Genomic DNA, 22383 nt, shown 5'->3' on the forward strand with positions numbered 1-22383 from the left:
TATGGGAAATAAAGTGTTCTACTTCTGACCAGGGCCTTATGGGAAATAAAGTGTTCTACTTCTGACCAGGGCCTTATGGGAAATAAAGTGTTCTACTTCTGACCAGGGCCTTATGGGAAATAAAGTGTTCTACTTCCACCAGGGCCTTATGGGAAATAAAGTGTTCTACTTCTGACCAGGGCCTTATGGGAAATAAAGTGTTCTACTTCTGACCAGGGCCTTATGGGAAATAAAGTGTTCTACTTCTGACCAGGGCCTTATGGGAAATAAAGTGTTCTACTTCCACCAGGGCCTTATGGGAAATAAAGTGTTCTACTTCTGACCAGGGCCTTATGGGAAATAAAGTGTTCTACTTCTGACCAGGGCCTTATGGGAAATAAAGTGTTCTACTTCTGACCAGGGCCTTATGGGAAATAAAGTGTTCTACTTCCACCAGGGCCTTATGGGAAATAAAGTGTTCTACTTCTGACCAGGGCCTTATGGGAAATAAAGTGTTCTACTTCTGACCAGGGCCTTATGGGAAATAAAGTGTTCTACTTCTGACCAGGGCCTTATGGGAAATAAAGTGTTCTACTTCCACCAGGGCCTTATGGGAAATAAAGTGTTCTACTTCTGACCAGGGCCTTATGGGAAATAAAGTGTTCTACTTCTGACCAGGGCCTTATGGGAAATAAAGTGTTCTACTTCTGACCAGGGCCTTATGGGAAATAAAGTGTTCTACTTCTGACCAGGGCCTTATGGGAAATAAAGTGTGTACCAGGCTGAATGTTGTCCTGATGGCCAACATGCCCTGATCTGCCTCCCTGATGACTGAAGCTTTCTGTGACACGGCTGTCTCTGTGACACGGCTATCTCTGTGACACGGCTGTCTCTGTGACACGGCTGTCTCTGTGACACGGCTGTCTCTGTGACACGGCTGTCTCTGTGGCACGGCTGTCTCTGTGGCACGGCTGTCTCTGTGGCACGGCTGTCTCTGTGGCACGGTTGTCTCTGTGACACGGCTGTCTCTGGGACACGGCTGTCTCTGTGACACGGCTGTCTCTGTGACACGGCTATCTCTGTGGCACGGCTGTCTCTGTGACACGGCTGTCTCTGTGACACGGCTGTCTCTGGGACACGGCTGTCTCTGGGACACGGCTGTCTCTGTGACACGGCTGTCTCTGTGACACGGCTATCTCTGTGGCACGGCTGTCTCTGGGACACGGCTGTCTCTGGGACACGGCTGTCTCTGGGACACGGCTGTCTCTGGGACACGGCTGTCTCTGGGACACGGCTGTTGAGGTATAGCCAAACTAACCACGCTTCAGACTTCTGAGGAGCTGCAGCGTATAAAACTGTGTGTGTGTGTGTGTGTGTGTGTGTGTGTGTGTTACAGTTGATGTGAGGCAGGAGATGTTGGAAGAGTCTCAGGACAAGTTGATGAACCTGCTGAATAGCACAGAGGGACAAGTAGACCAGTAAGTTCAACACTACACTGACTAAATATGATGCATTTAACACTACACTGACTAAATATGGTGCATTTAAACACTACACTGACTAAATATGATGCATTTAACACACTACACTGACTAAATATGGTGTATTTAACACACTACACTGACTAAATATGATGTATTTAAACACTACACTGATTAAATATGATGCATTTAACACTACACTGACTAAATATGATGCATTTAACACACTACACTGACTAAATATGGTGTATTTAACACTACACTGACTAAATATGGTGTATTTAAACACTACACTGACTAAATATGGTGTATTTAACACTACACTGACTAAATATGATGTATTTCAACACTACACTGACTAAATATGATTTATTTAAACACTACACTGACTAAATATGGTGTATTCAACACTACACTGACTAAATATGGTGTATTTAACACTACACTGACTAAATATGGTGTATTTAAACACTACACTGACTAAATATGGTGTATTCAACACTACACTGACTAAATATGATGTATTTAAACACTACACTGACTAAATATGATGTATTTCAACACTACACTGACTAAATATGATGTATTTAAACACTACACTGACTAAATATGATGTATTTAAACACTACACTGACTAAATATGATGTATTTAAACACTACACTGACTAAATATGATGCATTTAACACTACACTGACTAAATGTATTTAAACACTACACTGACTAAATATGGTGTATTTAACACTACACTGACTAAATATGGTGTATTTAACAGGGCTGGAGGCAATTCAAATGAAAGTCATTCAATTCAGGAAGTGATTTGAATGTATAATTAAAAGATGGACTAACTTTTAAAAAATGAATTGTTTTTCCTTTTCGGTCTTATTGAATTGGTATTTCAGTTTCCTGAATTGTCTGACTTCATTTGGAATTGAGCCTCATCCCTGGTATTTAATTACATCTTTCATCTTTCATGTAAATTGATCAGAGGTTGTGATTATAACTGCTGAAGTTTACAGCGTTAACGACATAATGTATTTCTTCAAAAAAACGAGTGTTGAAAAAAATGCCGTTTGATATCGCCCACCACACAGAGATATATGTGATAGATTGTAGGCTGTGTTAATAGAGATATATGTAGTAGATTGTAGGCCGTGTTAATAGAGATATATGTAGTAGATTGTAGGCTGTGTTAATAGAGATATATGTAATAGATTGTAGGCTGTGTTAATAGAGATATATGCAGTAGATTGTAGGCTGTGTTAATAGAGATATATGTAATAGATTGTAGGCTGTGTTAATAGAGATATATGTAGTAGATTGTAGGCTGTGTTAATAGAGATATATGTAATAGATTGTAGACTGTGTTAATAGAGATATATATGATAGATTGTAGGCTGTGTTAGAGATATGTAATAGAGGCTGTGTTAATAGAGCTATATGCAGTAGATTGTAGGCCGTGTTAATTTCCCCATGGCTGTGTAATGACTCTTTGTGGTCCAGGGGGTTGTACTTGTACATCAAGCTGCCTCACGCTACAGTAACACGAGATAGGCTCCTCCCCTACGTGCTGTTTCTGGCTCAGACATGGCTGCTAACTCTTCTTTATATTCTGTCTGCTCAGGGCTCTGATGCGGAACCTGTTCATGGGATACTTCCACACCCCGAAACCCAAACGCTCCGAGGTGCTGAGGCTCATGGGTAGTGTCCTGGGACTGGACAAGGATGAGGTCAACCAGGTGACTGACAACACCCCTCCTCCTCTTTTCTACCACTTTCTCCCCCTCCTCTCCTTACTTCCTCTTTCTGCTCCTTGGCGTTTTCTTCATTCTACATGAGAGAAACTGCACACTTGTGTTTTACATTTATTTATTTTTTTTGTCAGTTAAGAACAAATTCTTATTTTCAATGACGGCCTAGTGGGTTAACTGCCTGTTCAGGGGCAGAACGACAGATTTGTACCTTGTCAGCTCGGGGGTTTGAACTTGTAACCTTCCGGTTACTAGTCCAACGCTCTAACCACTAGGCTACCCTGCCGCCCCATGTCTGGAGTGTTTATTTGGTACATAACCATACCTCTGAACTGCATGCACCTTTTGAAATACGTAGTGCTGAAGACGGGTTCCTCTGGATGAAGGTTCTTGTACTGGCTGTGAGTCCAAATGGTGTAAAATCCCATCTAGACTTGCCATTATTTGTTGCTGCTTTTACTGTCAGGAAATGTGCAGTCTAATCCAGGTCTAATCCAGGTCTAATCCAGATCCCGACATTTCTACCATCTGGATTAAACAGTCGGACGTTTCTGCACATAAATGGGAGTCGTCTTCTTCCCAAACTTGATTTTTGTGAATATTTGGAGAGAGGAAAAACCACAGACTCGTGTTTTGCAAGATTTCTGAAACGTGGCTCAAAAAACAATCACCGACAAAGACATTGGCATTGATGGTTACTATGATTAAAGGTGATGGTGTTGCTATATGCATAAAAGACAAGTACTCTCTGACCATTCTGTCGTCTGTTACCAAACGTCTGTTACCTTCTGACTTCTGTTAGCCAACCCATTACCAAACCCAACCCAGTCAGTCTTCTCTTACCAAACCCAACCCAGTCAGTCTTCTCTTACCAAACCCAACCCATTTGCTAAAATGTCTATAAAAAAAACATGTTTTCACTTTGTCATTGTGGGTTATTGTGATGTCATTATGGGGTATTGTGAAATGGAATGACTCCAGGATTTTTTGGAGTCGACTCCGGCTCTCGGTGGTCGAGGAATCAACTCTTTTGGAGTCGACTCCGGCTCTCGGTGGTCGAGGAATCAATTCTGTTGGAGTCGACTCCGGCTCTCGGTGGTCACCTCACTCTGTCCCTGACTAATCGTGATCTCTGACCTCTAACCTATGTCCCTGTAGCTGCTGGAGGAGGAGGGAGGCCATGGTGTCGGCGGCTGGGTGTCCGGCTGGTTGGGAGGCAGAGCTGTACAGAGTGTCCCCAACACACCACAGAGACCTGGAGTAGGACAGGGGGGCTTCAACAACGTGAGTATATGGACATTATGCACACACACAGAGATATGGACATTATGCACACACATACACACACACACACACACACAGAGATATGGACACACACAGATATGGACACACAGAGATATAGACACATGGACATAGAGATATAGACACACACACACACACACAGAGATATAGACACACACACACAGAGATATAGACACACACACACAGAGATATAGACACACACACACAGAGAAACAGTGCCTTGCGAAAGTATTCGGCCCCCTTGAACTTTGCGACCTTTTGCCACATTTCAGGCTTCAAACATAAAGATATAAAACTGTATTTTTTTGTGAAGAATCAACAACACGTGGGACACAATCATGAAGTGGAACGACATTTATTGGATATTTCAAACTTTTTTAACAAATCAAAAACTGAAAAATTGGGCGTGCAAAATTATTCAGCCCCTTTACTTTCAGTGCAGCAAACTCTCTCCAGAAGTTCAGTGAGGATCTCTGAATGATCCAATGTTGACCTAAATGACTAATGATGATAAATACAATCCACCTGTGTGTAATCAAGTCTCCGTATAAATGCACCTGCACTGTGATAGTCTCAGAGGTCCGTTAAAAGCGCAGAGAGCATCATGAAGAACAAGGAACACACCAGGCAGGTCCGAGATACTGTTGTGAAGAAGTTTAAAGCCGGATTTGGATACAAAAAGATTTCCCAAGCTTTAAACATCCCAAGGAGCACTGTGCAAGCGATAATATTGAAATGGAAGGAGTATCAGACCACTGCAAATCTACCAAGACCTGGCCGTCCCTCTAAACTTTCAGCTCATACAAGGAGAAGACTGATCAGAGATGCAGCCAAGCAGCCCATGATCACTCTGGATGAACTGCAGAGATCTACAGCTGAGGTGGGAGACTCTGTCCATAGGACAACAATCAGTCGTATATTGCACAAATCTGGCCTTTATGGAAGAGTGGCAAGAAGAAAGCCATTTCTTAAAGATATCCATAAAAAGTGTTGTTTAACGTTTGCCACAAGCCACCTGGGAGACACCAAACATGTGGAAGAAGGTGCTCTGGTCAGATGAAACCAAAATTGAACTTTTTGGCAACAATGCAAAATGTTATGTTTGGCGTAAAAGCAACACAGCTGAACACACCATCCCCACTGTCAAACATGGTGGTGGCAGCATCATGGTTTGGGCCTGCTTTTCTTCAGCAGGGACAGGGAAGATGGTTAAAATTGATGGGAAGATGGATGGAGCCAAATACAGGACCATTCTGGAAGAAAACCTGATGGAGTCTGCAAAAGACCTGAGACTGGGACGGAGATTTGTCTTCCAACAAGACAATGATCCAAAACATAAAGCAAAATCTACAATGGAATGGTTCAAAAATAAACATATCCAGGTGTTAGAATGGCCAAGTCAAAGTCCAGACCTGAATCCAATCGAGAATCTGTGGAAAGAACTGAAAACTGCTGTTCACAAATGCTCTCCATCCAACCTCACTGAGCTCGAGCTGTTTTGCAAGGAGGAATGGGAAAAAAATTCAGTCTCTCGATGTGCAAAACTGATAGAGACATACCCCAAGCGACTTACAGCTGTAATCGCAGCAAAAGGTGGCGCTACAAAGTATTAACTTAAGGGGGCTGAATAATTTTGCTGTTGTTCTTCTCTGATAGTTCTCTGTTGTTCTTCTTCTCTGGTAGTTCTCTGTTGTTCTTCTTCTCCGGTAGTTCTCTGTTGTTCTTCACCGGTAGTTCTCTGCTCTTCTTCTTCTCTGGTAGTTCTCTGTTGTTCTTCTCTGGTAGTTCTCTGTTCTTCTTCTCCGGTAGTTCTCTGTTGTTCTTCTTCTCCGGTAGTTCTCTGTTGTTCTTCTCCGGTAGTTCTCTGTTGTTCTTCTTCTCCGGTAGTTCTCTGTTGTTCTTCTCCGGTAGTTCTCTGTTGTTCTTCTCTGGTAGTTCTCTGTTGTTCTTCTTCTCTGGTAGTTCTCTGTTGTTCTTCTTCTCCGGTAGTTCTCTGTTGTTCGCCTTCTCCGGTAGTTCTCTGTTCTTCTTCTCCGGTAGTTCTCTGTTGTTCTTCTCTGGTAGTTCTCTTTTGTTCTTCTCTGGTGGTTCTCTGTTGTTGTTCTTCTCTGGTAGTTCTCTGTTGTTCTTCTTCTCCGGTAGTTCTCTGTTGTTCTTCTCTGGTAGTTCTCTTTTGTTCTTCTCTGGTGGTTCTCTGTTGTTGTTCTTCTCTGGTAGTTCTCTGTTGTTCTTCTTCTCCGGTAGTTCTCTGTTGTTCGCCTTCTCCGGTAGTTCTCGGTTGTTCTTCTCCGGTAGTTCTCTGTTGTTCTCCGGTAGTTCTCTGTTGTTCTTCTCCGGTAGTTCTCTGTTGTTCGTCTTCTCCGGTAGTTCTCTGTTGTTGTTCTTCTCTGGTAGTTCTCTGTTGTTCTTCTTCTCCGGTAGTTCTCTGTTGTTCTTATCTGGTAGTTCTCTGTTGTTCTTCTTCTCCGGTAGTTCTCTGTTGTTCTTCTCCGGTAGTTCTCTGTTGTTCGTCTTCTCCGGTAGTTCTCGGTTGTTCTTCTCCGGTAGTTCTCGGTTGTTCTTCTCCGGTAGTTCTCGGTTGTTCTTCTCCGGTAGTTCTCTGTTGTTCTTCTCTGGTAGTTCTCGGTTGTTCTTCTTCTCCGGTAGTTCTCTGTTGTAGTTCTCTGTTGTTCTTCTTCTCCGGTAGTTCTCTATTGTTCGTCTTCTCCGGTAGTTCTCTGTTGTTCGTCTTCTCCGGTAGTTCTCTGTTGTTCTTCTCTGGTAGTTCTCTGTTCTTCTTCTCCGGTAGTTCTCTGTTCTTCTTCTTCTCCGGTAGTTCTCTGTTCTTCTTCTCCGGTAGTTCTCTGTTCTTCTTCTTCTCCGGTAGTTCTCTGTTGTTGATCTTCTCCAGTAGTTCTCTGTTCTTCTTCTCCGGTAGTTCTCTGTTGTTCGTCTTCTCCGGTAGTTCTCTGTTGTTCTTCTCCGGTAGTTCTCTGTTGTTCTTCTCCGGTAGTTCTCTGTTGTTCTTCTCCGGTAGTTCTCTGTTGTTCTTCTCCGGTGGTTCTCTGTTCTTCTTCTCCGGTAGTTCTCTGTTTTTCGTCTTCTCCGGTAGTTCTCTGTTGTTCGTCTTCTCCGGTAGTTCTCTGTTGTTCGTCTTCTCCGGTAGTTCTCTGTTGTTGTTCTTCTCTGGTAGTTCTCTGTTCTTCTTCTTCTCCGGTAGTTCTCTGTTCTTCTTCTCCGGTAGTGCTCTGTTCTTCTTCTCCGGTAGTTCTCTGTTCTTCTTCTTCTCCGGTAGTTCTCTGTTCTTCTTCTTCTCCGGTAGTTCTCTGTTCTTCTTCTTCTCCGGTAGTTGTCTGTTCTTCTTCTTCTCCGGTAGTTCTCTGTTCTTCTTCTTCTCCGGTAGTTCTCTGTTCTACTTCTTCTCCGGTAGTTCTCTGTTCTTCTTCTTCTCCGGTAGTTCTCTGTTCTACTTCTTCTCCGGTAGTTCTCTGTTGTTCTTCTTCTCCGGTAGTTCTCTGTTCTTCTTCTTCTCCGGTAGTTCTCGGTTGTTCTTCTTTATCTCCGGTAGTTCTCTGTTGTTCCTCTCCGGTAGTTCTCTGTTCTTCTTCTCCGGTAGTTCTCTGTTCTTCTTCTCCGGTAGTTCTCTGTTCTTCTTCTCCAGTAGTTCTCTGTTGTTCTTCTCTGGTAGTTCTCTGCTCTTCTTCTTCTCCGGTAGTTCTCTGTTGTTCTTCTCTGGTAGTTCTCTGTTCTTCTTCTCCGGTAGTTCTCTGTTGTTCTTCTTCTCCGGTAGTTCTCTGTTGTTCTTCTCCGGTAGTTCTCTGTTGTTCTCCGGTAGTTCTCTGTTGTTCTTCTCCGGTAGTTCTCTGTTGTTCTTCTCTGGTAGTTCTCTGTTGTTCTTCTTCTCTGGTAGTTCTCTGTTGTTCTTCTTCTCCGGTAGTTCTCTGTTTTTCTTCTCTGGTGGTTCTCTGTTGTTGTTCTTCTCTGGTAGTTCTCTATTGTTCTTCTTCTCCGGTAGTTCTCTGTTGTTCGTCTTCTCCGGTAGTTCTCTGTTGTTCGTCTTCTCCGGTAGTTCTCGGTTGTTCTTCTCCGGTAGTTCTCTGTTGTTCTTCTCCGGTAGTTCTCTGTTGTTCTTCTCCGGTAGTTCTCTGTTGTTCGTCTTCTCCGGTAGTTCTCTGTTGTTCGTCTTTTCCGGTAGTTCTCTGTTGTTTGTCTTCTCCGGTAGTTCTCTGTTGTTTGTCTTCTCCGGTAGTTCTCTGTTCTTATTCTTCTCCGGTAGTTCTCTGTTCTTATTCTTCTCCGGTAGTTCTCTGTTCTTCTTCTTCTCCGGTAGTTCTCTGTTCTTCTTCTTCTCCGGTAGTTCTCTGTTCTTCTTCTTCTCCGGTAGTCCTCTGTTCTTCTTCTTCTCCGGTAGTCCTCTGTTCTTCTTCTTCTCCGGTAGTTCTTGGTTGTTCTTCTTCTTCTCCGGTAGTTCTTGGTTGTTCTTCTCCGGTAGTTCTCTGTTCTTCTTCTTCTCCGGTAGTTCTCTGTTCTTCTTCTTCTCCGGTAGTTCTCTGTTCTTCTTCTTCTCCGGTAGTTCTCTGTTCTTCTTCTTCTCCGGTAGTTCTCTGTTCTTCTTTTCCGGTAGTTCTCTGTTCTTCTTCTTCTCCGGTAGTTCTCTGTTCTTCTTCTTCTCCGGTAGTTCTCTGTTCTTCTTCTTCTCCGGTAGTTCTCGGTTGTTCTTCTTCTTCTCCGGTAGTTCTTGGTTGTTTTTCTTCTCCGGTAGTTCTTGGTTGTTTTTCTTCTCCGGTAGTTCTTGGTTGTTCTTCTCCGGTAGTTCTCTGTTGTTCTTCTCCGGTAGTTCTCTTTTGTTCTTCTCTGGTAATACTTCTCTGATCTCTTCTGTTATTTTCCAGTCGTTCTCTGAGATGTTTGTAAAGTTCCTGGAGGTGGAGTCTAGGCCGGCGCTCCCTGCCCCCAGACTTCCTGTCTATGACATCAAACCTCTCAGTGCCCCGCCTCCTGGGAGGACCACCAGCTCAGCCTGGGCTCAACAACCTGAAGGTAATGCTGTCATGGTAATATTGTTCCAGGGTGAAATAATGTTGTCATGGTAATATTGTTCCAGGGTGAGGTAATGCTGTCATGGTAATATTGTTCCAGGGTGAGGTAATGCTGTCATGGTAATATTGTTCCAGGTAATGTTGTCATGGTGATATTGTTCCAGGGTGACATAATGCTGTCATGGTAATATTGTTTCAGGGTGAGGTAATGCTGTCATGGTAATATTGTTCCAGGGTGAGGTAATGCTGACATGGTAATATTGTTCCAGGGTGAGGTAATGCTGTCATGGTAATATTGTTCCAGGGTGAGGTAATGCTGTCATGGTAATATTGTTCCAGGGTGAGGTAATGTTGTCATGGTAATATTGTTCCAGGTAATGTTGTCATGGTAATATTGTTCCAGGTAATGTTGTCATGGTAATATTGTTCCAGGTAATGTTGTCATGGTAATATTGTTCCAGGGTGAGGTAATGCTGTCATGGTAATATTGTTCCAGGGTGAAGTAATGCTGTCATGGTAATATTGTTCCAGGGTGAGGTAATGCTGTCATGGTAATATTGTTCCAGGTAATGTTGTCATGGTAATATTGTTCCAGGGTGAAATAATGTTGTCATGGTAATATTGTTCCAGGTAATGTTGTCATGGTAATATTGTTCCAGGGTGAGGTAATGCTGTCATGGTAATATTGTTCCAGGGTGAAGTAATGCTGTCATGGTAATATTGTTCCAAGGTGAGGTAATGCTGGCATGGTAATATTGTTCCAGGTAATGCTGTCATGGTCATATTGTTCCAGGGTGAGGTAATGCTGTCGTGGTAATGTTGTTCCAGGGTGAGGTAATGCTGTCATGGTAATATTTCCCCAGGTTGAGGTAATGCTGTCATGGTAATATTGTTCCAGGGTGTGCTAATGCTGTCATGGTAATATTGTTCCAGGGTGAGGTAATGCTGTCATAGTAATATTGTTCCAGGGAATGCTGTCATGGTAATATTGTTCCAGGGTGAAATAATGCTGTCATGGTAATGTTGTTCCAGGGTGAGGTAATGCTGTCATGGTAATGTTGTGCCAGGGTGAGGTAATGTTGTCATGGTAATATTGTTCCAGGGTGAAGTTTAGCGGGCAGTGTAGCAATGGTTCTGACTAGGGTTGAGACTGAGGGCAGAAGAACCCATGTTGCATGAAATATGAATAACCTGGCCAGGGTTGAGTGAGAGCATGGGATGATTTACAGTGGGAGACAGCACGGCAGCAGTTTCTCCCAGTAGGATGGTTCAGAATATCAACCATACCTGGACCCTTCTACCCAGACTCCTCTGCCCTCAGTCTCACCCCTAGCCAGAACCTCTGTAGAGACTTGTTTGTTTACATCTTAAGTTAACAAACAAATCTCAAGGTTCCGGGCCATCTCAACCCCTGCCGCCTCCAGCTTATTCCGACCTCTGACCTCTAACTTCTGTTTCCTCCTCAGGAGGGGCGGCAGCCGGCAGGGGACAGAGAGCAGCCGGGGAGTCCAACCCTTTCCTGGCTCCCCGCTCTGCGGCCGTACCGCTGATGCATCATGGGAGCGGTAGTTCCAGCGCGTCGGGAGGACACCACCACCTCCTAATGAAACCCATCTCAGACAACCTGCCTACCTTCACCCCCGTGCCCGTCTCCGCTGAGAGTGGCGGGCAGGTGCTCAAAGACTTACTCAAGCAGTGATTGGAGCCACGGCCTGTCACGCAAAGCTCCTCATCCAATCAGGAGGAGCGTATACACAGACTGAGATGGAGGAGGACCGTTATTACTGTGTAGTGCTTTCTTCCAACAGTCCCTCAGTGATGGTTCTACTAACTTCTGCACAGGATGAGGGTTCTACGAAATTCTGCACAGTATGAGGGTTCTACTAACCTCTGCACAGGATGAGGGTTCTACTAACTTCTGCACAGGATGAGGGTTCTACGAACTTCTGCACAGGATGAGGGTTCTACGAACTTCTGCACAGGATGAGGGTTCTACAAACTTCTGCACAGGATGAGGGTTCTACGAACTTCTGCACAGAATGAGGGTTCTACTAAATTCTGCACAGGATGAGGGTTCTACTAAATTCTGCACAGGACGAGAGTTCTACTAAATTCTGCACAGGATAATGGTTCTACTAACATCTACACAGGATGATGGTTCTTCTAACCTCCAAACAGCAGGACATGTCAGGCAGACCCTCTCTGATTTAACTGTCAGTTTGTTGTCGGGTTGATATTTCGTTGACACTATTAAAGTTAAAGGGGAAAATCTGCGTTGGTACACACGTTTTTGGTTGTTTGAGCAACAGAAAGAAATCTCCTTTTAAGGAGATGAGGTAGAATCAGGACTTGCTGTTCAATGCCCGCGGTGTCCCTCCCACTCACTCGGTCTTTGTAACTTTGTCTGCCACGGTATATTGCTAACGGGGAAAACGGTTTATGCATTGAACAAAGAGGGAACTGTGTGTGTGTGAATGACTCCTGGGTATAGCTGTGTCATGTGACGCGTATGTGATTGAAGGAGAACATCTCTTCTAAATATGACTGGTTGGACTATTGGGGGGGATGTAGGACTTTCTAAATGTTATGTTTTGTATTCTTTCATTTTAGCCATAGGCCTTCACGATAATCTGTCTGATCCGGCAAAATGGCACCCTAATCCCTATGATCCCTACCAGAGCCTTGGTCAAATATAGTACACTGTAGGGAATAGGGTGCTATTTGGACACATATAACACTGTTGTATGTATTAAACATGCAGTGCTATACATATATATATATATATATATATATATATATATATATATATATATATATATATATATATATATATATATATATATATATATATATATATATACACACACAGTATCAGTCAAAAGTTTGGACACACCTTCTCATTCAAGGGGTTTTCTTTATTTTTACTATTTTCTACATTGTAGAATATTAGTGAAGACATCAAAACTATGAAATAACACACGTGGAATCATGTAGTAACCAGAAAAGTGTTAAACAAATCAAAATATATTTTAGATTCTTTAAAGTAGCCACCCTTTTGCCTTGATGACAGCTTTGCACACTCTTGGCATTCTCTCAACTAGCTTCACCTGGATTGCTTTTCCAACAATCTTGATTGACTTCCCACATATGCTGAGCACTTGTTGGCTGCTTTCCTTCGCTCTACAGTCCAACTCATTCCAAACCATCTCAATTGGGTTGAGGTCGGGTGATTGTGGAGGCCAGGTCATCTGATGCAGCAATCCATCACTCTCCTTCTTGGTCAAATAGCCCTTACACAGCCTTGAGGTGTGTTGGTTCATTGTCCTTTTGAAAAACAAATGATACGCCCACTAAGCGCAAAACAGATGGGATGGCGTATCGCTGCAGAATGCTGTGGTAGCCATGCTGGTTAAGTGTGCCTTGAATTCTAAATAAATCAGACAGTAAAGTAAAGCACCATCACACCTCCTCCTCCATGCTTCACGGTGGGAACCACACATGCGGAGATCATCCGTTCACCTTCTCTGCGTCTCACAAAGAAAGACACGGCTGTTGGAACCAAAAAATCTCAAATTTGGACTCATCGGGGCAACGGACGGATTTCTCTAATGTCCGTTGCTCGTGTTTCTTGGCCCAAACAAGTCTTCTTATTAGTGTCCTTTAGTAGTGGTTTCTTTGCAGCAGTTCGACTGAATGCCTGATTCACCCAGTCTCCTCTGAACAGTTGTTATGTCTTACGTGAACTCTGTGAAGCATTTATTTGGGCTGCAATTTCTGAGGCTGGTGACTCTAATGAACTTATCCTCTGCAGCAGAGATAACTCTGGGTCTTCCTTTCCTGGGGCGGTCCTCATGGGAGCCAGTTTCATCATAGCGCTTGATCATTTTTGCCACTGCACTTGAAGAAAAATGTAAGTTCTTGAAATGTTCCGTATTGATGGACCTTCATGTCTTAAAGTAATGCTGGACTGTCGTTTCTCTTTGCTTATTTGAGCTGTTCTTGACGTAATATGGACTTGGTCTTTTACCAAATAGGGCTATCTTCTGTATACCACACATGCCTTGTCACAACACAACTGATTGGCTCAAACACATTAAGAAGGAAAGAAATTCCACAAATTCACTTTTATTCACTGAAATGCATTCCAGGTGACTACCTCATGAAGCTGGTTGAGAGAATGCCGAGAGTGTGCAAAGTTGTTATCAAGGCAAAAGGGTGACTACTTTGAAGAATCTCAAATATAAAATATATTTAAATTTTTTGGCAACTACATGATTCATTATTTGTTATTTTATAGTTTTTAATGTCTTTACTATTATTCTACAATGTAGAAAATAGTTTTAAAAAAATAAAGAAAACCCTTTGAATGAGTCTGTGTGTTCAGACTTCAGACTGGTAGTGTGTGTGTAAATGGGTGATATTTTAATAATAATTAAGGCAGTTCTGGAAGTACTGTCCAAAGTGTCTACCAATTTTGCTATTATGATATAAAGGTATATGATTTGGTTTGTAAATTATTAAATACAAATATATATTTACAAAGTTGTAAAAACAACTGCACATTAAAAAGCTTTACCTCTCGCCAACTCTGTCAAATTAGCTCTACATTTTTCTAGGATTATCCTCCACAGTCAACTGCTGGAAAATTATTTCCACCCATACTTCTGAGATAAAATAGTCAAATAATATTAAATGATATATCCTCATACTCCCCAAAACATGTTAAAGATGCAGTCTCAATGAATCATTAGGTAACCCCTCAGAGAAGTGGTAATTAATTTTTTTTTTTTTGGGGGGGGGGAACAATAAAATGGAAGAACACTCAGATAACTAGTGACTTTCTATGTTGGTTGTTTTGATAAAATAAAGGTATTACAACCCCTCAAAAGTATGTAGGTCTGTCTTCTCTTGAGTTGACGCTATTGGCTGCGTCTCAATTGCACCCTATTCCCTGTTCACATTGCACTACTTTTGACCGGGACCCATAGGGTTCCATGAGGTTCCCATAGGGTTCCATGAGGTTCCCATAGCATTCCATGAGGTTCCCATAGGGTTCCATAAGATTCCCATAGGGTTCCATGAGGTTCCCATAGGGTTCCATAAGGTTCCCATAGGGCCCATAGCGTTCCATAAGATTCCCATAGGGCCCATAAGGTTCCCATAGGGCCCATAGGGTTCCGGTCAAAAGTAGTGCACGTTACGGGGAATCGGTGCCATTTGAGACGCTGCCTTTGAGTTTGAGCCAAAAACCACTGATTTATCAGCTTAATATGTTTCATGATCTCCACAAGCATCTCTGGGTATTTTGAATTTCCACCATTTTCCACCTTGACCTCCTCAGCAAAGAACAGCTAGCCTCTGTACGCTGCAACTCAGAACAGCTAGCCTCTATACGCTGCAACTCAGAACAGCTAGCCTCTGTGTACGCTTCAACTCAGAACAGCTAGCCTCTGTATACGCTGCAACTCAGAACAACTAGCCTCTGTATACGCTGCAACTCAGAACAACTAGCCTTCTGTATACGCTGCAACTCAGATCTACGAGCCTCTATACTCAGAACAACTAGCCTTTACAGCTGCACCATCGAGAGCATCCTGATGGTTTGCATCACTGCCTGGTATGGCAACTGCTCGGCCTCCGACCGCAAGGCACTACAGAGGGTAGAGCGTACGGCCCAGTACATCCTGGGGGCCAAGTTTCCTGCCATCCAGGACCTTTATACCAGGTGGTGTCAGAGGAAGGCCCTAAAACTTGTCAAAGACTCCAGCCACCCTAGTCATAGACAGTTCTCTCTGCTACTGCACGGCAAGCGTTACCGGAGCACCACGTCTAGGTCCAAGAGGCTCCTAAATAGCTTCTACCCCCAAGCCATACTGTAAGACTCCTGATCAGCAAATCAAATGGCTACCCAGACTATTTCCCCATAATGACAAAGCAAAAACAGGTTTTAAGGAAATTTTGCAAATGTGCTCAATATAAAAAAACAACTCATAATTTACATAATTATTCAGACCCTTTACTTAGTACTTTGTTGAAGCACCTTTGGCAGAGATTACAGCCTTGAGTCTTCTTGGGTATGACGCTACAAGCTTGGCACACCTGTATTTGGGGAGTTTCTCCCATTCTTCTCTGCAGATCCTCTCAAGCTCTGTCAGGTTGGCTGGGGAGTGTCGCTGCACAGCTATTTTCAGGTCTTTCCAGAGAAGTTCGATCGGGTTCAAGTCCGGCTTCTGGCTGGGTCACTCAAGGACATTCAGAGTCCCAAAACATTATCCTGCCAGTGTGCTTAGGGTCGTTGTACTATTGTAAGGTGAACCTTCGCCCCAGTTGGAGCACTCTCTAGCAGGTTTTCATCAAGGATCTCTCTGTACTTTGCTCCGTTCATATTTCCCTCGACCCTGACTAATCTCCCAGTCCCTGCCGCTGTAAAAGATCCACACAGCATGATGCTGCCTCCACCAATCTTGTTTCTCATGGTCTGAGTCATTTAGATGCATTTTGGCAAACTCCAAGTGGGCTGTCATGTGCTTTTTACTGGCTTCCGTCTGGCCACTCTACCACATCCTCTATGCACTTCCTGATGAACCCAGTCACTGAGGGGATTTGATTATTCTGGCCTGGGCGCGCGGGTAGGTTTTGTTTTTTGAAAGTTGATTGCATTAGTTTTGGAACCGGCTGCCTCCCGGGTACTCGGGCCGGAAGCACATGACCAGCCCACTTGGAGTTTGCCAAAAGGCACCTAAATGACTCTCAGACCATGAAAAACAAGATCCTCTGGTCCGATGATATCAACATTGAACTCTTTGGACTGAATGTCAAGCTTCACGTCTGGAGGAAACCTGTCACCATCCCTATGGTGAAGCATGGTGGTGGCAGCATCATGCTGTGGGGATAGTCAGGATTGAGGCAAAGATTAACGGAGCAAAGTACAGAGAGAATTTTAACTGTGCTTAGCTTTATTCTGTTTATTTTTATCCTAAAAAGACTCCCCAGTCCTTGCCAATGATAAGCATACCCATAACATGATGCAGCCACCACCATGCTTGAAAATATGTAGTGGTACTGACTGATTTGCCCCAAACATAACGCTCAAATGTAATTTCTTTGCCACATTTTTGCAGTTTTATTTTAGTGCATTATTGCAAAGAGGATGCCTGTTTTTACTTTTTATGCTGTACAGGCTTCCTTTTCTTCACTCTGTCAAGTAGGTTAGTATTGTGGAGTAACTAACTATTTTGCTTTTCTATTGTGTTATTGACTGTAGTTCGTTTATGTGTAACTCTGTGTTGTTGTTTGTGCCGCACTGCTTTGCTTTATCTTGGCCAGGTCGCAGTTGTAAATGAGAACTTGTTCTCAACTGGCCTACCTGGTTAAATAAAGGTTAAATAAATAATAAAAATATCCCTTCCTCTGTCCCCCATACATACAACATCTGTAAGGTCTCTGTCAAGTGTTGAATATCAAGCACAGATTCGACTACAAAAGACCAGGGAGCTTTTCGAAAGCCTCATAAAAAGAAGGGCAGTGATTGGTGGAAGGGTAACAATGACACATCAGACATTGATTATCTTTAAGCGATGGTCAAATTAATAGTTATGCCGTAGATGATGTATTAACCCACCCAGACACATCAAAGATAATCGTCCTTCTGTACTGAGCTGCAGCCGATGGTGATTTTAAAGCCTCTACAGAGTTCAATGGCTGGGATGGTAGAAAACTGAGGATGGATCAACAACATTGTAGTGACTCAACAATAATGTCCTAAATGGCAAGAGTGAAAAAGAAGAATAAAAATATACAGAATACAAAACATTCATCCTGTTTGCAACAAGACACTAAAGTAATACTGTGGGGAAAACAAGGCAAAGGAAAACATGTTAAGGCCTAAATGCAAAGCCTTGTGTTTGGGGTAAATCCAACACAGCACATCACTGAGTAACTGCCTCCTTATTTTCAAGCATGGTGATGGCTGCATCATGTTATGGGTATGCTTGACATAGGCAAAGACTAGGGAGTTTTTCAGGATAAAAATAAATGGGATGGAGCTAAGCACGTGCAAAATCCTAGAGGAAAACCTAAGGAATTCACCTTTCAGCAGGATAATGACCTACAACACAAGGCTAATTATACACTGGAGTTGCCTACCAAGAAGTCGGTTAATGTTCCTTAGTGGCCAATGTAACGGATGTGAAACGGCTAGCTTAGTTAGCGGTGCGACATCCGTTACACCAAGTTACAGTTTTGACTTAAAGGGAAACTTTTGGATTTCGGCAGAGCCCTTTATCTACTTCCCCAGAGTCAGATGAACTTGAGGATACCTTCTATGTATTAGCCTGTAGTTTTTAGGACGTTGCTAACTAGCGTTAGCACAATTGCTAACTAGCAACTAGCGTTAGTGCAATTGCTAACTAGCGTTAGCGCAATTGCTAACTAGCGTTAGCGCGATGACTTCCAGTCAGAAAAGTAATGCGCCGTCTTAGGAATTGGATACCATTTCTGATGGACGTTACTTTGTGGGCGAATCTCAAAAGTATTTTCCTTGATTCCTCAAGTCCTCTTTCCTTGCCTCCTTCTCAAATGGTGAAAAGGAGGACTCATTTGAGATTCATTCCCTGACCAACCAGACATACTGTTGTCAACATGGTTTACAATAAATTGTAAATGTCATTGCCAACCCCTTTGTTGTGTGATAATAATTGGACCATTGCTGTCTAACTGACGTGAATTGTTGTGTGTTTTTGATTCCGAAGATATCAATGAGTGTGAGACTGGTAACAACACGTGTACAACAGCACAAGTATGTTTGAATTTTTGAAGGGAGGCTTGGATCTGCTAAAATGTGATCCACTGTACGTTGAACTCCGTGACAAATGAGTACCAATACTGTCTGTCTGTGTTTTAGACTATGGTTATGTTCACACTGACATTGTGAACGCATGCTCTTTCCATGACGTAGGTGAATCAGGCTGAAAGATATGATCCCTTATTGATGTCACCTATTAAACCCACTTCAAATCAGTGTAGATGAAGGTGAGCAGACGGGTTAAAGAAGGATTTTTAAGCCTTGAGACAATTGAGACATGGATTGTGTATGTGTGCCATTCAGAGGGTGAACGGGCAAGACAACATATTTAAATGCCTTTGAACGGGGGTATGGTAGTAGGTGCCAGACACACCAGATTGTGTGTGTCAAGAACTGCAAAGCTGCTGTGTGTTTTTTTTTTACACAACTGTTGGAAGCCTTGGAGTCAACATGGACCAGCATCTCTGTGGAACGCTCGCGACTCCTTGTGGAGTCCATGCCCCGATGGGGGGGGGGGGGGGGGGGGTGCAACTCAATATTAGGAAGGTGTGCTTAATGTTTTGTACACTCGGTGTATATCTGTCTTGGACTAAGAACATACACATAGCCAGTCTGTCTGTCTTGGACTGTGGTTGTGTAATTCTACTCACTACTTCTTATCTACTCACTCTCATTGGAATGGTCCTATGTACATAAATGCATCTCAGATTAGGAGTGCTGATCTCTGATCAGTTTAGTATTTTCGATAATAATTAATTTTGTGACATGGACAAGAGGGGGGGATCCGATCCAAGATCAGTACTCCTACTCTGACGCTTTATGAACACAGGAGTTCAAGTGATACATCCCCCCCCCCCCCCCAATCCCATTCCTCCCTCTCTAAGTGATACATCCCCCCCCCCAATCCCATTCCTCCCTCTCTAAGTGATGCATCTCCCCCATCCCATTCCTCCCTCTCTAAGTGATACATCTCCCCCCCAATCCCATTCCTTCCTCTCTAAGTGATACATCCCCCCCCCCATTCCTCCCTCTCTAAGTGATACATCTCCCCCCCAATCCCATTCCTCCCGCCTGGTAGTGCAGGCCACTACCAGATACCCTGGAGCTTTCTGTATCTTCCAGATGCAGGCCACTACCAGATACCCTGGAGCTTTCTATATCTTCCAGATGCAGGCCACTACCAGATACCCTGGAGCTTTCTATATCTTCCAGATGCAGGCCACTACCAGATACCCTGGATCTTTCTACATCTTCCAGATCAAAGGACCGGGCAACGAGGGACGAGAATTCTACATGAGGGTGAGGGAGGGAGGAGCATTCTACAAGAGGGAGAGGGAGGGAGGGAGGGAGGAGCATTCTACAAGAGGGAGAGGGAGGGAGGGAGGAGCGCTCTACAGGAGGGAGCGGGAGGGAGGAGCATTCTACAAGAGGGAGAGGGAGGGAGGGAGGGGAGTTTTAGATGAGGGAGGGAGGAGCGTTCTACATGAGGGAGGGAGGGAGGAGCATTCTACAAGAGGGAGGGAGGGAGGGAGGAGAGTTTTAGATGAGGGAGGGAGGGAGGGAGGGAGGAGAGTTTTAGATGAGGGAGAGGGAGGGAGGAGCATTCTACAAGAGGGAGAGGAGGGAGGGAGGGAGGGAGGGAGGGAGGGAGGGAGGGAGGGAGGGAGGGGAGTTTTAGATGAGGGAGGGAGGAGAGTTTTGGATGAGGGAGGGAGGAGCGTTCTACATGAGGGAGAGGGAGGGAGGGAGGGAGGAGCATTCTACAAGAGGGAGAGGGAGGGAGGGAGCGAGGGAGGGAGGAGAGTTTTAGATGAGGGAGGGAGGAGCGTTCTACATGAGGGAGAGGGAGGGAGGGAGGAGCGTTCTACATGAGGGGGAGGGAGGGAGGAGCGTTCTACATGAGGGAGAGGGAGGAGCATTCTACAGGAGGTAGAGAGGAGCGTTCTACAGGAGGTAGAGGGACGGAGGGAGGAGCGTTCTACATGAGGGAGAGGGAGGGAGGGAGGAGCGTTCTACAGGAGGTAGAGGGACGGAGGGAGGAGCGTTCTACATGAGGGAGAGGGAGGGAGGGAGGAGAGTTCTGCTGGAGGGTGGGAGGGAAGGAGGTTAGGAGCGTTCTATGGAGGGTGGGAGGGAAGGAGGGAGGAGCGTTCTACAGTGGGGAAGGAGGATAGTTCTACGGGAGGGAGGAGAGTTTTACGGGAGGGTGGGAGGGAGGAGCGTTCTACAGGAGGGTGGGAGGGAGGAGCGTTCTACAGGAGGGTGGGAGGAGCGTTCTACGGGAAGAAGGGAGGGAGGAGTGTTCTACGGGAGGGAGGGAGGAGAGTTCTACGGGAGGGAGGGAGGAGAGTTCTACGGGAAGTTGGGAGGGAGGAGAGTTCTGCGGGAGGGAGGGAGGGAGGGACGAGAGTTCTGCGGGAGGGAGGGAGGAGAGTTCTATGAGAAGGAGGGAGGAGAGTTCTACGGGAGGGTGGGAGGAGAGTTCTACGAGAGGGAGGGAGGAGTGTTCTACGGGAGGGAGGGAGGAGTGTTCTACGAGAGGGAGGGAGGAGAGTTCTACGGGAGGGTGGGAGGAGTGTTCTACGGGAGGGTGGGAGGAGAGTTCTACGGGAGGGAGGGAGGAGTGTTCTACGGGAGGGAGGGAGGAGAGTTCTACGGGAGGGAGGGAGGAGAGTTCTGCGGGAGGGAGGGAGGGAGGAGAGTTCTGCGGGAGGGAGGGAGGAGTGTTCTACGAGAAGGAGGGAGGAGAGTTCTGCGGGAGGGAGGGAGGGAGGCGATTTCTGCGGGAGGGAGGGAGGAGTGTTCTACGAGAAGGAGGGAGGAGAGTTCTACGGGAGGGTGGGAGGAGTGTTCTACGGGAGGGTGGGAGGAGAGTTCTACGGGAGGGAGGGAGGGAGGAGTGTTCTACGGGAGGGAGGGAGGAGTGTTCTACGGGAGGGAGGGAGGAGAGTTCTACGGGAGGGAGGGAGGAGAGTTCTGTGGGAGGGAGGGAGGGAGGAGTGTTCTACGGGAAGGAAGGAGGAGAGTTCTACGGGAGGGTGGGAGGAGAGTTCTACGAGAGGGAGGGAGGAGTGTTCTACGGGAGGGAGGGAGGAGTGTTCTACGAGAGGGAGGGAGGAGAGTTCTACGGGAGGGTGGGAGGAGTGTTCTACGGGAGGGTGGGAGGAGAGTTCTACGGGAGGGAGGGAGGAGTGTTCTACGGGAGGGAGGGAGGAGAGTTCTACGGGAGGGAGGGAGGAGAGTTCTGCGGGAGGGAGGGAGGGAGGAGAGTTCTGCGGGAGGGAGGGAGGAGTGTTCTACGAGAAGGAGGGAGGAGAGTTCTGCGGGAGGGAGGGAGGGAGGGAGGGAGGAGAGTTCTGCGGGAGGGAGGGAGGAGTGTTCTACGAGAAGGAGGGAGGAGAGTTCTACGGGAGGGTGGGAGGAGAGTTCTACGAGAGGGAGGGAGAAGTGTTCTACGGGAGGGAGGGAGGAGTGTTCTACGAGAGGGAGGGAGGAGAGTTCTACGGGAGGGTGGGAGGAGTGTTCTAAGGGAGGGTGGGAGGAGAGTTCTACGGGAGGGAGGGAGGAGTGTTCTACGGGAGGGAGGGAGGAGAGTTCTACGGGAGGGAGGGAGGAGAGTTCTACGGGAGGGTGGGAGGGAGGAGAGTTCTGCTGGAGGGTGGGAGGGAAGGAGGTTAGGAGCGTTCTATGGAGGGTGGGAGGGAAGGAGGGAGGAGCGTTCTACAGCGTGGCTGATGTATTGTTGCCTACCCTGACCACCTGAGGAGCAGCCCGTCAGGAAGTCCAGGATCCAGTATGTGCTTGGTATAGTTGGCCAGGAGATGGGGCACTAAGAGTGTGTTGCGTTAGAGATGCTCTACTCTGCTAGATTCTGATTGTGTTCTCTGAGATTAGAGGTGTCCTCAGCTGTTTGTTTTTTGGTGTGAAATAATCTACTGCAAAGACGGTGATGGAATCTTTCCAACGTACACTGTGGTGTATAATACTGTGCTGAATCCACTGTGTGCTCATGATTCGTCAGTGTTTGATCTGAAACCATAAATCATGACTT

General features: G+C 45.3%; 2 protein-coding genes across 2 annotated transcripts in view; one reads left to right on the forward strand and one right to left on the reverse strand.

The window, feature by feature from the left end:
- Positions 1-11798, forward strand: part of trip11 (thyroid hormone receptor interactor 11) — a 58467-nt gene extending 46669 nt beyond the window's left edge. Inside the window, exons 29-33 of the mRNA XM_036962313.2 lie at positions 1376-1457; positions 3083-3197; positions 4368-4493; positions 9383-9530; positions 10996-11798. Of these exons, the coding sequence (XP_036818208.1) occupies positions 1376-1457; positions 3083-3197; positions 4368-4493; positions 9383-9530; positions 10996-11228 (704 nt within the window). The 3' untranslated portion in view covers positions 11229-11798. The remainder of the gene's footprint in view (positions 1-1375; positions 1458-3082; positions 3198-4367; positions 4494-9382; positions 9531-10995) is intronic.
- Positions 6048-7901, reverse strand: LOC149972161 (uncharacterized; the record flags this gene model as incomplete). Its single annotated transcript, XM_090221524.1, has 1 exon — positions 6048-7901. A coding segment is annotated over one exon (1776 nt), but the record flags the coding sequence as incomplete, so codon positions are not given.
- Positions 11799-22383: the final 10585 nt, after the last annotated feature.

The sequence above is a fragment of the Oncorhynchus mykiss genome, chromosome 25 (genome assembly GCF_057628025.1).
Source record: "Oncorhynchus mykiss isolate SJ-2025 chromosome 25, ASM5762802v1, whole genome shotgun sequence".
Lineage (NCBI taxonomy): Eukaryota > Metazoa > Chordata > Actinopteri > Salmoniformes > Salmonidae > Oncorhynchus > Oncorhynchus mykiss.